This window comes from Vanessa atalanta, chromosome 12 (assembly GCF_905147765.1).
Source record: "Vanessa atalanta chromosome 12, ilVanAtal1.2, whole genome shotgun sequence".
Classification (NCBI taxonomy): domain Eukaryota; kingdom Metazoa; phylum Arthropoda; class Insecta; order Lepidoptera; family Nymphalidae; genus Vanessa; species Vanessa atalanta.
In genome coordinates this window covers 12,008,078-12,023,189 of record NC_061882.1, presented here as the reverse complement: position 1 = coordinate 12,023,189, position 15,112 = coordinate 12,008,078, and the positions used below count along the sequence as shown (strand labels likewise).

General features: G+C 39.8%; 1 protein-coding gene across 6 annotated transcripts in view; it reads right to left on the bottom strand.

Annotated features, from left to right (window-relative positions):
* Window positions 1-15,112, bottom strand: part of LOC125067960 (ATP-dependent Clp protease ATP-binding subunit clpX-like, mitochondrial) — a 39,756-nt gene that overhangs the window by 1,099 nt on the left and 23,545 nt on the right. Inside the window, exons 3-12 of one of the 6 annotated variants that reach the window (XM_047676897.1) lie at window positions 14,327-14,534; window positions 9,518-9,696; window positions 5,923-6,060; window positions 5,588-5,732; window positions 5,316-5,407; window positions 4,793-5,142; window positions 4,606-4,698; window positions 4,391-4,519; window positions 4,077-4,226; window positions 592-689 (exon numbers count right to left, since the gene is read on the bottom strand). In XM_047676897.1, coding sequence (XP_047532853.1) covers window positions 633-689; window positions 4,077-4,226; window positions 4,391-4,519; window positions 4,606-4,698; window positions 4,793-5,142; window positions 5,316-5,407; window positions 5,588-5,732; window positions 5,923-6,060; window positions 9,518-9,696; window positions 14,327-14,534 — 1,541 coding nt within the window. In that variant the 3' untranslated portion in view covers window positions 592-632. Of the gene's footprint in view, window positions 1-590; window positions 690-4,060; window positions 4,227-4,390; window positions 4,520-4,605; window positions 4,699-4,792; window positions 5,143-5,315; window positions 5,408-5,587; window positions 5,733-5,922; window positions 6,061-9,517; window positions 9,697-14,326; window positions 14,535-15,112 lie in introns of those variants that run through there. The other 5 variants (XM_047676898.1, XM_047676902.1, XM_047676901.1 and 2 more) reach the window with 5 other exon arrangements.

The following is a 15,112-nucleotide window of genomic DNA, read 5'->3' as shown; positions in this document are numbered from 1 at the left end:
TTAAGACTATTCTAATGGCAGGTTGAGTAAAATAAACAACATTGATCGTGACATCACTGGTCGAGAAAAAAATAAATACTTTGACATTAAGATAAAAATGGATATAAGTTTAAATGCAAAGTGTTGTATCTTAATTAAAGACATATCATAGAGATTATATATGTGGTGTACATTAGAAAAGACCTATAAGCAAATCGCATGAAATATGTTAATCCTCCTGCCAATATTTAAATCTAAAGTCTTTGCCAATAGTAGACTTTCGATTTTAAGATTTTTATTTACGAATATTTGGAGATAATATTTATACATAATCTAATTTTATATATGACGTACGAAAACGTATGAAAACTAAACTCATTATATTTCATGTAAAGCGTATGAAACTAAACACTGCACTAGAACTAAATAAAAATGTTGTAGATTTTGAGTTTTAACTTAGTAAAAAAGTCATTTAAAACAAATTTTCATGAATTGAAATCATAATATGCGCCGACGAAATAAGGGCCAGAACGCTGACTCTAAGATGTTTTCTGAGCTATATATTTTATTCTTATGTAATGCTTTAATGATTCTAATATATTTAAAATAAACCTGCTAGTTGAAACGCTGTTCGTAATAACACTAACGCAAATTTAAATAGTACATCCATTCTTTGATCGTGGCCACATCGCAGCTTTAATGCATTCTTCCTGGAAGAAAAATAATAGAAAAAAAAATGTAAGCTTTCATAATTATCGATTATGATTCAAACGTTATTTATATGTATTTAAATAAATATTAATAAATCCTTTAAATAGACTATTATTAAATCCGAATAAAAATAACGAATATTATAAACGCAAAAGTGACTTTGTTCATTACGATTTCACGTCTACCCTCCACGTCTGCCTTCCCCCCTCCCCCCCTCACACGGATGTAAATGTAATCATAAAATTTGTCTTGTTTGACAATATCTATACACAGTTCCTTAAATATACAACCTTTACATATTACAGGTGAAAAAAGCTTTAATGCGTGAAATAATTAATTAAACTTTTTATGCTCAATTGTGCCCCATTACTATTTAAAAAAAAAAGACATTCTCATTACGGATAGTATAAATGTTTTTGTTTAAATGTTTTTTATTGAAACACTACTCTTTGTGTCGGTTATTTCTATTCATGAAAGTGTTATAAGTTTATTGTTTATCTGTGTGTCTATAAATGGTATAGCAGCTCCAAAACGGATGAGCCGATATTGATGTTGTTTTTGTTTAAAAATTAACTTTGCTATGAGTTGTTGTTTGTTGTTGAAGAGATTTGAATAACTTCTACTACTCATCAATGTAATTACAAAAAAATATAATAACCCTAGCCGGACGCAGCATCTTTTGAAAACAGAAGTTACCTAACTCCCCTCCTATTTACAGCAGATGTATCAAGTTTGGGCTCATTGGAATAAATGAAAAGGTATATCTCTAAAATATTATTTAGCTTTTGAAGTTTTTTCGAGGTTTTTAATTTTCGAGTTTTCTAATTTAATTTCTACTATTTACTTTACTATTCATTATTATTTTTATCATTCCCTACACTATAATCACTTCTAGAAATTTATATAGACCCTTATCTAGAATTAACATAATATTTGTAGTTAGCTAAATATTAACAAATTGTTTGCTTATTCTTTAGGAGCCTTGGGTATAGGAGTGTGTGTCCAGTTGGTGACGCGCACCGAGGGCCAGTGGTGCAAGTCGCGCTGTGTGTGTGTATGTGTGTCCCTACGTACAGTTGGTGACGCGCACCGAGGGCCAGTGGTGCAGGTCGCGCTGTGTGTGTGTGTGTGTGTCCCTACGTACAGTTGGTGACGCGCACCGAGGGCCAGTGGTGCAGGTCGCGCTGTGTGTGTGTGTGTGTGTCCCTACGTACAGTTGGTGACGCGCACCGAGGGCCAGTGGTGCAGGTCGCGCTGTGTGTGTGTATGTGTGTCCCTACGTACAGTTGGTGACGCGCACCGAGGGCCAGTGGTGCAAGTCGCGCTGTGTGTGTGTATGTGTGTCCCTACGTACAGTTGGTGACGCGCACCGAGGGCCAGTGGTGCAGGTCGCGCTGTGTGTGTGTGTGTGTCCCTACGTACAGTTGGTGACGCGCACCGAGGGCCAGTGGTGCAGGTCGCGCTGTGTGTGTGTGTGTGTGTCCCTACGTACAGTTGGTGACGCGCACCGAGGGCCAGTGGTGCAGGTCGCGCTGTGTGTGTGTGTGTGTGTCCCTACGTACAGTTGGTGACGCGCACCGAGGGCCAGTGGTGCAGGTCGCGCTGTGTGTGTGTATGTGTGTCCCTACGTACAGTTGGTGACGCGCACCGAGGGCCAGTGGTGCAGGTCGCGCTGTGTGTGTGTGTGTGTGTCCCTACGTACAGTTGGTGACGCGCACCGAGGGCCAGTGGTGCAGGTCGCGCTGTGTGTGTGTGTGTGTGTGTCCCTACGTACAGTTGGTGACGCGCACCGAGGGCCAGTGGTGCAGGTCGCGCTGTGTGTGTGTGTGTGTGTGTCCCTACGTACAGTTGGTGACGCGCACCGAGGGCCAGTGGTGCAGGTCGCGCTGTGTGTGTGTGTCCCTACGTACAGTTGGTGACGCGCACCGAGGGCCAGTGGTGCAGGTCGCGCTGTGTGTGTGTGTGTGTGTCCCTACGTACAGTTGGTGACGCGCACCGAGGGCCAGTGGTGCAGGTCGCGCTGTGTGTGTGTGTGTGTGTCCCTACGTACAGTTGGTGACGCGCACCGAGGGCCAGTGGTGCAGGTCGCGCTGTGTGTGTGTGTGTGTGTCCCTACGTACAGTTGGTGACGCGCACCGAGGGCCAGTGGTGCAGGTCGCGCTGTGTGTGTGTGTGTGTGTGTCCCTACGTACAGTTGGTGACGCGCACCGAGGGCCAGTGGTGCAGGTCGCGCTGTGTGTGTGTGTGTGTGTCCCTACGTACAGTTGGTGACGCGCACCGAGGGCCAGTGGTGCAGGTCGCGCTGTGTGTGTGTGTCCCTACGTACAGTTGGTGACGCGCACCGAGGGCCAGTGGTGCAGGTCGCGCTGTGTGTGTGTGTGTGTGTCCCTACGTACAGTTGGTGACGCGCACCGAGGGCCAGTGGTGCAGGTCGCGCTGTGTGTGTGTGTGTGTGTCCCTACGTACAGTTGGTGACGCGCACCGAGGGCCAGTGGTGCAGGTCGCGCTGTGTGTGTGTGTGTGTGTCCCTACGTACAGTTGGTGACGCGCACCGAGGGCCAGTGGTGCAGGTCGCGCTGTGTGTGTGTGTGTGTGTCCCTACGTACAGTTGGTGACGCGCACCGAGGGCCAGTGGTGCAGGTCGCGCTGTGTGTGTGTGTGTGTGTCCCTACGTACAGTTGGTGACGCGCACCGAGGGCCAGTGGTGCAGGTCGCGCTGTGTGTGTGTGTGTGTGTCCCTACGTACAGTTGGTGACGCGCACCGAGGGCCAGTGGTGCAGGTCGCGCTGTGTGTGTGTGTGTGTGTCCCTACGTACAGTTGGTGACGCGCACCGAGGGCCAGTGGTGCAGGTCGCGCTGTGTGTGTGTGTGTGTGTCCCTACGTACAGTTGGTGACGCGCACCGAGGGCCAGTGGTGCAGGTCGCGCTGTGTGTGTGTGTGTGTCCCTACGTACAGTTGGTGACGCGCACCGAGGGCCAGTGGTGCAGGTCGCGCTGTGTGTGTGTGTGTGTCCCTACGTACAGTTGGTGACGCGCACCGAGGGCCAGTGGTGCAGGTCGCGCTGTGTGTGTGTGTGTGTGTCCCTACGTACAGTTGGTGACGCGCACCGAGGGCCAGTGGTGCAGGTCGCGCTGTGTGTGTGTGTGTGTGTCCCTACGTACAGTTGGTGACGCGCACCGAGGGCCAGTGGTGCAGGTCGCGCTGTGTGTGTGTATGTGTGTCCCTACGTACAGTTGGTGACGCGCACCGAGGGCCAGTGGTGCAGGTCGCGCTGTGTGTGTGTGTGTGTGTCCCTACGTACAGTTGGTGACGCGCACCGAGGGCCAGTGGTGCAGGTCGCGCTGTGTGTGTGTGTGTGTCCCTACGTACAGTTGGTGACGCGCACCGAGGGCCAGTGGTGCAGGTCGCGCTCCCGCTGCGCGTGCCGCCTCCGCAGCTGCGGCGGCTCGCTGCGGGACACGCAGCCCTCGTGTATGTGCACGCACGTGATGTCGGAGCCGGGGATCTCGAACATCACCTCCAGGAGCAGGTTTTCCTGCGGAAATCGAAATAGGAATTGTCAATAGCTGGATCTAGAACTGACTGAACTGGGACGAAACGAAGTGAACTAGTAGCGAGGACTAGCTGTATAACTGTAGTTTAATGTATCCAGTGAAATAGAAATAATTATCAAGTGTGTGACAACATAATCGGTCTCACCATGATGGCTCTGAGTCCTCTCGCTCCGGTCTTGCGCTCCATCGCGAGCGAGGCGACGGCTTGCAGCGCTTCATCACTAAACGAAAGCTCGCACTTGTCCATCGCGAACAGCAGCTTGTACTGCGCCACCTGCGACCGTTGCAATCGAAATATAGAAAGTATTCACACCGAGGGCATAAGGCAAGACATTTTGAGGGGTAAATAAAAATACTCACAATAGCATTCTTGGGTTCTGTGAGTATCCTCACGAGCAGGTCCTGGTTGAGACTGTGGAAGGGCACCAGCACCGGGAACCTGCCGACGAATTCCTGCGGACGAAGGCCAACGGCAAATGTAACGAATCGGCGTCCACGATCACGCGAGAGGCGGGCTGCGGGCGCGGCGGGCGCTGCGGGCACTCACGGGGATCATGCCGAAGTCGATGAGGTCGCGCGCCTGCACGGCGCGCAGCCAGTGGTCGCGCTCGTCGGCCTCGGCGCGCGCGCTGTCGAGCGGCGACGCGTCGGCCGCGGCCGCCGCCAGCGCCGCGCGCCGCCCCGACTTGGGGTCCCACGCGCCGAACCCGAGGTACTTCTCGTTGTTGCGGCGCTGGATGAGCCGGTCCAGCCCGTTGTAGGCGCCGCTGGCCACGAACAGGATGTTGGTGGTGTCCACCTGCACCGCGTCGCCGCGCAGCTTGCGCGAGTTCCGCTCGGGCACCGACACCACGGCGCCCTCGAGCATCTTCAGCATTCCCTGCTGGACGCCCTCGCCTGGGAAATGTGATACCATTTTTTGCTTTATATCCTGCTCGAAGGACCAAAGATTCGGATTATCTAGATGTGTTTTGTATCCGTATAAATGGTCGTGTTGAATTAAAGTTAGTTCTGGGCTTGAACAAGGTTCCTTAAAAAAAAAAAATAGTAAATAAAAAATATAAACTGACCTCCCACGTCTCTGAGTTGATGTATGCCGGGTACGGCACCGATTTTATCCACTTCGTCAAGAAACACGATGCCCGTTTGAGCACGTTCGACACTGTAATTTCAATGATTACTAATTTATTATTATGACGAGACATTAAATCAAATCAATTAATATATGATAGCTTGGTGGCTATATGGAGTTTAGATTTAAGCTTTATATGAGTTGGCGAATATGGTACAATACGGTGACAATATTAAACGCATATAATGATACGAATGTAATAAAACGCACTTGAAGTTAGCGTCTTGCAACAGTTTCGCGATGACGCTTTCGATATCTTCACCTACGTAGCCAGCCTGCGTCAGTGTCGTGCAATCGCAGATCGCGAAGGGTACGTCAAGACATTGCGCTATAGTTTGCGCGAGCAATGTTTTACCTACGAACATATAATTTATTAATATTGAGACAAAACTAAGACTTTAAAGATATCCTAATTCTAAACAAACACCATCCTATATTAAGAGTAAAAAGTATTTATTCATAAATCCATGGTTAGGCCATATAACGAATGTGAAACTAATTCACCCAAATTGTTTCCAAAACGGTTAAATGTATATTCGTCTCACCGCTTCCAGTTGGTCCTAGCAAAAGTACATTGCTTTTATCCAATCTCAATTCGTGGTTATTTCTCTCCAGCACCTCTGTGCCTCCGCCGGCTCCCCCTCCTCCGGTAGCCCCGCTGGTGTGACTCAAGTGTAGTAGATCTAAACAAAAATACTTATATAAATAGAAAAAAAATAAAACAAAAAACATAAATGTTGATGTTTGTTTGTGGATATTTTCACGAATTGCAAAGAGAATAAACTAATAACAATATATAAAAAAATTTAGAAGATGAAGAGTGATCTAAGTTTTCTGCAAAGCCAAAGGATCAAGCAGGTCGGAAAAGGCGTGTTCGTCGACAACTGGAGCCACTCTACGTTGATAAGATCAAATAAAAGCTAGCTTCTACTAGGGAACTGCCACCAATTGACCACGAAACTGAACGAGGCTCAAAACATCAACGCCAATTATTCCGATACTAGCTGTGACAGCAATAGCAATGCTCCCAAATTGTGGAGATACGACAAATGGAGTCTAGGAGTTACTGTCTTTTTTCAGGGATGAATTGGACTAAATTTTAGTCTTTGTTTATTCTTTGTTATTGTTGTTTAGTCCTTGTTAAGCTAACTCTCTATTGGGGTGATCAATTAATGAAGAGGGTTTCTAAATTGATATAAGCTAAAAACTCTACAAATACAAATTTTTACTTAATTATCATTTATCCTTTTCCAGATTCCAGATACCGTAAAAAGACGACCAAAATGACTGATGTGATAATGTTGTGAATAATCGAGCCTCGTGCTTTAATAATATTCTTTACAAAACAAGGAAAAATCCAATAAAGCCATCCACGAAAAGATGTTGGTCTTTTTACTAAGAATCTACTCTTTCATCAACCGCAATTCAAAAGTATTGAAGACGACTCATTCTACCACGATCCGGTTCTCTCCGAGTGCTTTCTCATGAAAAAGTGAAAAATTATTGAGAAACTTGTACTTGAAAATACGGGTATGTATACAAGTTAAAATGTAAAAATAAAATAAAATGTTAACAAAATGAGGGATGTAGCTTTCTTTAGCTTGTCAAAGGACGGTAAAAGATGGCAAAAATTCTCATTGACTGTTTGGAGTTCTGTGGTTAAAATCAAACAAGTATTTTCGGCAGAATTATTTTAATCCCATCGAGAAAAAGGAGAAGAAATAATGAATATAAGAAATCAATTGTTTATGTGTGAAATGTTTTAAAATCGACTAAATAATATCAAAGGTTTTTTTTTAACTTCTTATATAGTTTAAGAAACAGAGCTCATAAATGGCCAAACGCTTTTTCAAGCAACTTCGAACAGATTACTATCGAAAATAAATAAAAAGATCAAATCCGGTTCGCAATTTAAATACGGAGCGAGTAAAATCGTGACAGTTTCGCTTTTAAATACCACAAATCGATTCGACACACTCTCCCAAGCGAATTGTCAGTTGTCACTACATTTTTATAGTCCCAGACGACAATACATTCTTTGACCGTCAACACATCTAATTATGAATAATATTGTAAGAATAACTAAAAGCCATTGAACTTAGATTTGAATTGAATATTGTAGGAATATATCAAATCAACAGCTACAAATATAAATTCAAATTTCGAACGAGAAGAATACCTATATTGTTGGCGTTTCTTTTTTTTATATATATTTAAATTATTAATGATAATAACATTTAAATTGATTATATGAAAATTTATGTCAATCATAAAAAATATTTGAATTAATCTTATAATTTAACAATCGTAAATTGTAACTGGCAAACTAAATTTACTTTCAGAAAAAAACTGCAAGATTTTCTTTGGTGTAAAAACACCATAATTTTTTTTTAATGTTTATTGATCAAAATTTGATCGAATGCCTGTTGAACATAAAAAAAAAAAAAACTATTACAAATTATCAATAAAAAAATTCCTTCGTCAGAACAATATCAACAATGTACTCAATTTATTGATCCTAAATGTCGTACGTTATATAATATCTTACAATATTTTGCAAGTCATATTCAAGCAAAGATGATTTCATATACACACATTACAAAGAGATAAAGTTTGCAAGTTAGGATAGTAAATAATGTCCGCTTTCAAAATTTCTTGTATCAATATTTAAAATGAACCCCCAGGAACGACGTACATATATATTATATCGTTAAAAGTAACGGTTTTTCGTGATGTAGACGAAAAAACGGTCGAACGAATGCGTTTCTTACAAACGCTGCATTCATATTCTCTTACCGTGAAGTAAGAGAATATGAATGCTTTCTAAAGAAAGGCTGTACAGCTTATAAAACCCTGCAATATATCTATGTTACGGGAAATTCATACTATATATATTTTTGAAAGAAACAGTGAAAATCATTGTATAGAGACGAGGAGGAAAGGTAAACTAGTAACACCTAGTGTCAGACTTCGCAAAGTTAGTACATCCCTCCTAGGGCACGATATTCGTTTCTTCAATATGATTCCATAGTTATTTTAAAGCTTATGTGAATAAACATCGATAAATAAGGCATATTCGCTTCGCAAGGGTGCAATCCTGATATTAATATACTACAGAATGTCTTACAACGTTCAGTTTTTCAGTCATTAGACATTAAAAATCGCCATGTCCCTGCGTTTTAAAACTGTTATATCTTCGAAAATATTAATTGAAATTACATGCTCTAAAGGGCCAAATTGATCTATATTAAATGCACAATGTATTTAAGGTACTTAATTGGATAAGAATTAATGTTTTATTGCTTAAAATCGCTTCGAAAATAAGCCATTATTTCTCGTAAAAAGTCAAGGATTAAAAATGATTATTGTGGGTTATCCCTTAGAGATAGACATATATAATCAAGGAATTTTTTGAAGACCTTTTTAAGGTGTTCAATACTGTAGTACATTATTTTGATCTCGTAGGGTTCAGTCAGCGTTTGCAATGTAAGCGCAAAAAATGTGTTTATTTACGACATCACTTTAGAAACCTCTAAAATAATCAGTGTTTCTCTATTAAATTGTGCATGTATTCTACATATAAACATTCCTATGGACTTCTCTATCTACTAAAAAAACCGCATCAAAATCTGTTGTGTACTTTTAAAGATCTAAGCATACAAAAGGACATACAGCGGTAAGCGACTTTGTTGTATACTATGTAATGAGATATTAAAGATAAAAAAGTGTGGACTTAGTATTTATCGATTTCTAGGCAGGATATAAAAAAAAAAATAGTAATTACTGATATACTCTGTTATTAAAATGGCAGAGAAGAGTAGCTACTGAGTTTCTAGCCGGTTCTTATCGGTAGAATGTACTTTCCGAACCGGTGGTAGCTTTACATTTAATTCAACAGGGTAAATGACGATACAAAAAGTGCTTTTATGAGCCTACTTGAATGAAGAATATTTTGATTTTGGTTTCACGAGTTGATAGAAATATGACCCAAAATATTTATTTATAAGTTAAATTTAACGGGCAGGACCACGTCTGCCGGGTTTTGTAAGCGAAATAAAAAAGGGAACAAGTTGTTGACGCTAGTTGTAAACCAATTTTTTGGCAGCAGTTTTCAAATCGCGATAATTGAAATTAATTTACCTCTGTGTGTGTGATGTAGGGGGTGGTGGGCGTCAGTTGTCGTACCATTCGTGACATTGTTGTAAATGCGCTTGTAGTGATTGTAGACGGCAACTGATAGAACTTTCTTGGCATACTCCTGTCCGACTACGTGTTTGTTGAGGTATTCGAAGATCTTCTTGGGTGGCGGTGGTGGTTTTCTGAAAAAAAAAAACGTCTTAGATACTTATGTGTTGTTTGTATCCGTCATTTTACTTTCGTGGTAGTTTTTTTAATTACCAACAAGTGTAATGCTTCTTTTCTTAACATTTTAACTTTGATTTTATTTATCAATTTAAATTTCAAAATCCTTTTTGAAATATAGAAGCGTTGTACTCATTTATTGACTGTCGAAAAGGGACTACCCTGACCCGAGAAGCACCGTAGAAAGAAACTCAGCGGGTATTTTCTGATTTTGTAATTCGAACAAAATTTTATAACAAAGAAATATCCAAGAGATCTTTTAATTCCTTCGATGTGCTATCATCCATGAACTAATTGCAATATACTTAAGCATGTTCACAAGAGTTCCTTTACAAAAAAATCAGTCTAAAGTTAATTTATTGAAAAAAAATGTTTTTGAACGAATTGCGGCAAGCAAAAGATAACATATGATCTTATAAGTTGCGAATAACGACCACATTTTATCGTTTAATCTTAAGCCATTTACTGCCCTAAGGCTGTTGACCTTTATTTTTGTCTAATCAATCCGTCTGAAAAACCATTAGATGGATATGATTATACACTGAATGTGCTAATTTTTGATAAGCTTATCATCCATTGACATATTAGAAGATAATATTGGCAGAGTCAATAGCCTGTCATTAGTTTGAAGAAAAGAGTCAACGTTCTAAATAAAATATCGATTTATCAGGACGATATTTATCAATGTTATGACTCTTTATATTTTTATTTATACCTACATCATTGATTAGAACATGATATGGATTCTGTAGCCAGTAGTTGAAATAGGATTCCGGCCGAATGTTAGAACAAATTATTTTACACTATTTACTGGATGTAAAGTAAAGCTTTTAAATAATATTTGTTACGATTCTCGCGTTCTAATCATTGGACCATCTCGATTTATCACACAGTTATAGAATAAAAATATATTTTATTCCATAGTCCATGTCATCTAAATAAAAAACTTCTTACATTTGAATACATTTTGAATAAAATACCACCAAATCACTCTATACTACAAAGGCTATGGAAATATTTCTCAAGAGCCCCGTACTTTTAAATGACATAAAATATAAACGAACTTATGAACTAACTCATTACAAGTATAAATTACATTTTAATCTACCACCGATTCGGAACATAGATTTTACCAAGAGGAACCAGCAACAAACTCATTACCGAAAATCAAGTTAGATATATTATTAAATACAAATTAATTATTATTTATCCTGCATGAAAATAAGTTCACATTTTTTATCGTAATAAGCTAATCTCTGTAGCGTTTAACATTACTCATAATTAAGATTTTATGCACTAAATATTTCCACAATCATATGATGTACAATGAAGGACTTGAACTTAAACGAAAAAACGTTATTGAACTTCACACGAATTGAAAGACACGTCGTTCTAGTATACTAAAGTTTTTTTTGGTAGATATTGTGACTTTTTCATATATATATATATAATATACTAGTTTCCGTGTCCGGCTTCACCGGTCTCTGAATAGAGGGTGTGGTTTCAGAGTACCTTATGTCCTTTTCTGAAGACTACCCCCCAGTCGACATGTATATTAAATTTCATGAGAGATCGGATGAGTAGTTAAGACGTAAAGCGTAACAAACAAAATCACCGTCACATTTATAATTTTAGTTAGAATGGAATTATTATAACACAAAAAAAAATGAGATTATCGTGCGGGACAAGTGTAGTCATATAAAATATATGTAGTGTAGTGCATTACAGTGTCTTATATCATCGTATATAGCACTTTCCTTCACCTAGTGGTAACCTTCCTAAGTGGAGGGAGGGGATGGCAACCCGATTTTTGTAGAATTCTTAATCATTAAAGCCACTTTGATGGTCGTTTCCGGCACGGATCGATAAGACTGCGGAATCGTGTTGATATTACGCACCAACAGTCTCCCCCGCGCTGTGCTCCGCTCAGCGCCCAGCTCGTGGTTCAGCAGAACTCTTCAGTAAGATGATCCCACCCTCCACAACTCGTTAGTGCGCACAGCATCGCGAATCATATGTACTACTAAGCGAACCCCTCATTGGCACCATGTTTATATCTCCTATCGTAATGAATGCTAAAAACGAATGCAAACATTTTCTACAACAATTCAATACTGAATATATTTTACATTATCTCTAAAACATTGACACGGAACATTAGAAATAGGAGACTCCACTATTTGAAAACCTATCTATACCGGTATCTATTGACCTCAATGTTCAATTTAAACGACCTTCCCGGAATCGTTTTATTGGTGCCAAGGATTTAACTGATATGAATGAAAATATAGTATTATCGTGACATACAATCAAACAATAGTTTGTGAATGTGCTAATGGGCTAAGGCATCCTCTATGGTGCTTGCCTTTGAACGGTTAAGATGGACGCGTTCTAACCATTTGCCGATCTCGGCTCATGAGTGATACATACCGAGACGCAATTGCACAGAGCCCAACAAATTATATCATTTATATACATGTATTGTGCAATAAACTAATTTATAAAGACGTCTGCGTTTGCATCTCTACCAATTTTCTTGGCAACGGTGCAGTAGAAATATTCTATAAGAATAAACTCGAAACTCACCAAAACTTGATCGTATAATATACAAAATGAAAAGCTTGCGAAACGACGCATCATTTTAATAATACGTTGATAATATATCCTAATAATAACTAATAGTATATATAGGAAAGTAACTCTGCCTGTCTGTTGCTCTTTCACGGCCAAAGTACTGAACCGAATTTGATGTAATTTGGAATGACCTTGAACCGCAAAGAAGTCTTTTTTTACTATACTTTTTCATACAGAAAATCTACGACCGCCTCTCTCCCTAACAGGACAAAACAAAAACTAATAAATATAAATTTTAAATCAAAAGCTAACACTGGTTCGGAATATCGATTCAACTGAAATAAACTAGCAAGAAACACAATCCTTACTTTTTGTTATCAATCATATACAATAAAATTTATATATTGAACTCGAACTCCAAGCTTGTTCGGAATGACCATAAGTAGAGAAAAACCTTATAAACAACATTTGAAAGGAAATGACGCGATATCATTGATCGAGTCTTGATTCAAGTATGATATTCACTATAGATTTGCGAAAAAAATGCGTTTTGAACGTCGGCGATAGTGTTATTCAGAATTTTGGAAGAAAAATTATTAAAGTAATAGTGTTTTATTATAAATAAAGATATATTAGTCAAAAACTCATAGTAGTGCACAATATAGCTGAGTTAATAACTCATGAGAGCCGAGATGGCCCAGTGGTTAGAACGCGTGCATCTTAACTGATGATTTCGGATTCAAATCCAGGCAAGCACCACTGAATTTTCATGGGTTTAATTTTTGTTTAAAATTCATCTTGTGCTCTGCGGTGAAGGAAAACATTGTGAGGAAACCAGCGTGTGTCTAATTTCAACGAAATTCTGCCACATGTGTAAACCACCAATCCGCATTGGAGCAGCGTGGTGGAATATGGTCCAAAACCTTCTCCTCAAAGGGAGAGGAGGCCTTAGCCCAGCAGTGAGAAATTTACAGACTGTTAATGTAATAACTCACGCAAATCGCATGAAATTCGTGACCCTAAGGTTTGTTTATTTTTATTCCTACTTCATTGTTTTTAACGTGTTATATGTATGTATACAAAGCGTCAAGCTCCCTGCGCCAGTTAATTCTAATTTGTTCAATTGTTGTACCCGTGTTTAAGTTTCACTCGCTCTATAATTGGTTACTTTGTTTATGTTTAATTGTCTCTCCAACAATGTAACTTTCGCTTTGAAATGCCATTTAAAAAATGAATATCTAGAATCTTAATCATCTCATCTGATCTCTCAGCCGAAGGACGTCCACTGCTGAACATAGGCCTCCCCCAAAGATCGACACAACGACCGGTCTTGTGCAGTCCGCAACCAGCGGCTTCCCTTATTATTATTATTAAGGCTTACTCAGGTGTAAATATAAATAACAACTGAGTAAGTAATCTGTACTTATAGCGTACGATTTATTCTAAACGACTTGTAATCGTAACTTTATTTCCATTACCCACAACATTGTTAAACTGTCATTCTATTTTTTTCGTATTTCTCATGTTAAGTAATTTATAGTTTTTTGAGAAATAAATGTCTTAAGCAGTATCGAAGAGTCGAGCTGGCACAGGGGCTGGAACATGTGAATCCTAAACGAAGATTGTTGGTACGATCCCGGACCAACCAAGTAATTCATCTCGTGTTCCGCGGTGAAGAAAAACATCCGGAGACTATTATTGTTATATCTTATGTGCGGTTTCGTGTTTTGGTTTTTATTTTGTATATTATATTGCGGTTAGACGCCCGTGCTAGTTGTACTGTAGCGCCGTATACAGAAAGCCTAGTTACATATAAACTAAGTTCAAATATCTTTATCCGATCTTGAAACATTTCTCTTTTTATTGATTACCAAAATTCTACCACATTTTCGGAAAGTAACAGACCTTGAACAACCGGTGACGAAATTCAGCGGCCGTTATGTCATAATAGCCTCTAGCACGTGAACGTTTGGAATCGGGTAGCAGGAGTAACTAGTTTATGTACCAAAATACCTGTAAAATCCAGATTTATTCTCGGCATTGTCCTTGATGCTCTTCTTAGTATCGACCTCGCTAAGTACGACGAAGAAATGGTGACATTTATCGCACTTGACGAATCTGGTGGAACTGACGAACGTCTCCACGTGAGTGCAAGGGTCTCCGCACTTCGGACATGTAAGCACGCCATTACCCCCCGACTTCTTACCGCCTGATGATGAACCTGAAACAATTTATCATTTATTTACTTAGCTTCACCAAAAAGGTTTTAAGCAAACAATTGACTATTACACAAATTCATAAACTTGATTTATTTTGATTAATTGTGTAGCAAGTACTTATAGCTAAACCGACAAACACAACGATCATTAAAGTATACATGTGCGTCGTAAAGTGGGCTATAATTTTTATGGCGAAGTTGACTTCCCGCCCTATGTAAGCTTAAAACAATTTAAGAGATTTTAAAGCAGTTTGTCTCCTACCTTTTATGTTTGTTCTTAATGCTGCATTGCTTAACATAGCTTCGAAAATAAGCCATTATTCCCGTATAAAGTAAAGGATAAAAAATTGTTATTGTGGGTTATCCCTAAGAAATAACATATACAAACCTAAGAGAGACATATACCAATACGGTAGTACATTATTTTGATCTATCTCGTAGGGTTCATCCAGCGTTTGCAATGTAAGCGCACAAAAATGTGTTCATTTACGACACCACTTTAGAAACTGTGCATGTATTATACATATAAACCTTCCTCTTGAATCAATCTATCTATTGAAAAAAAAAAACCGCATCCAAAT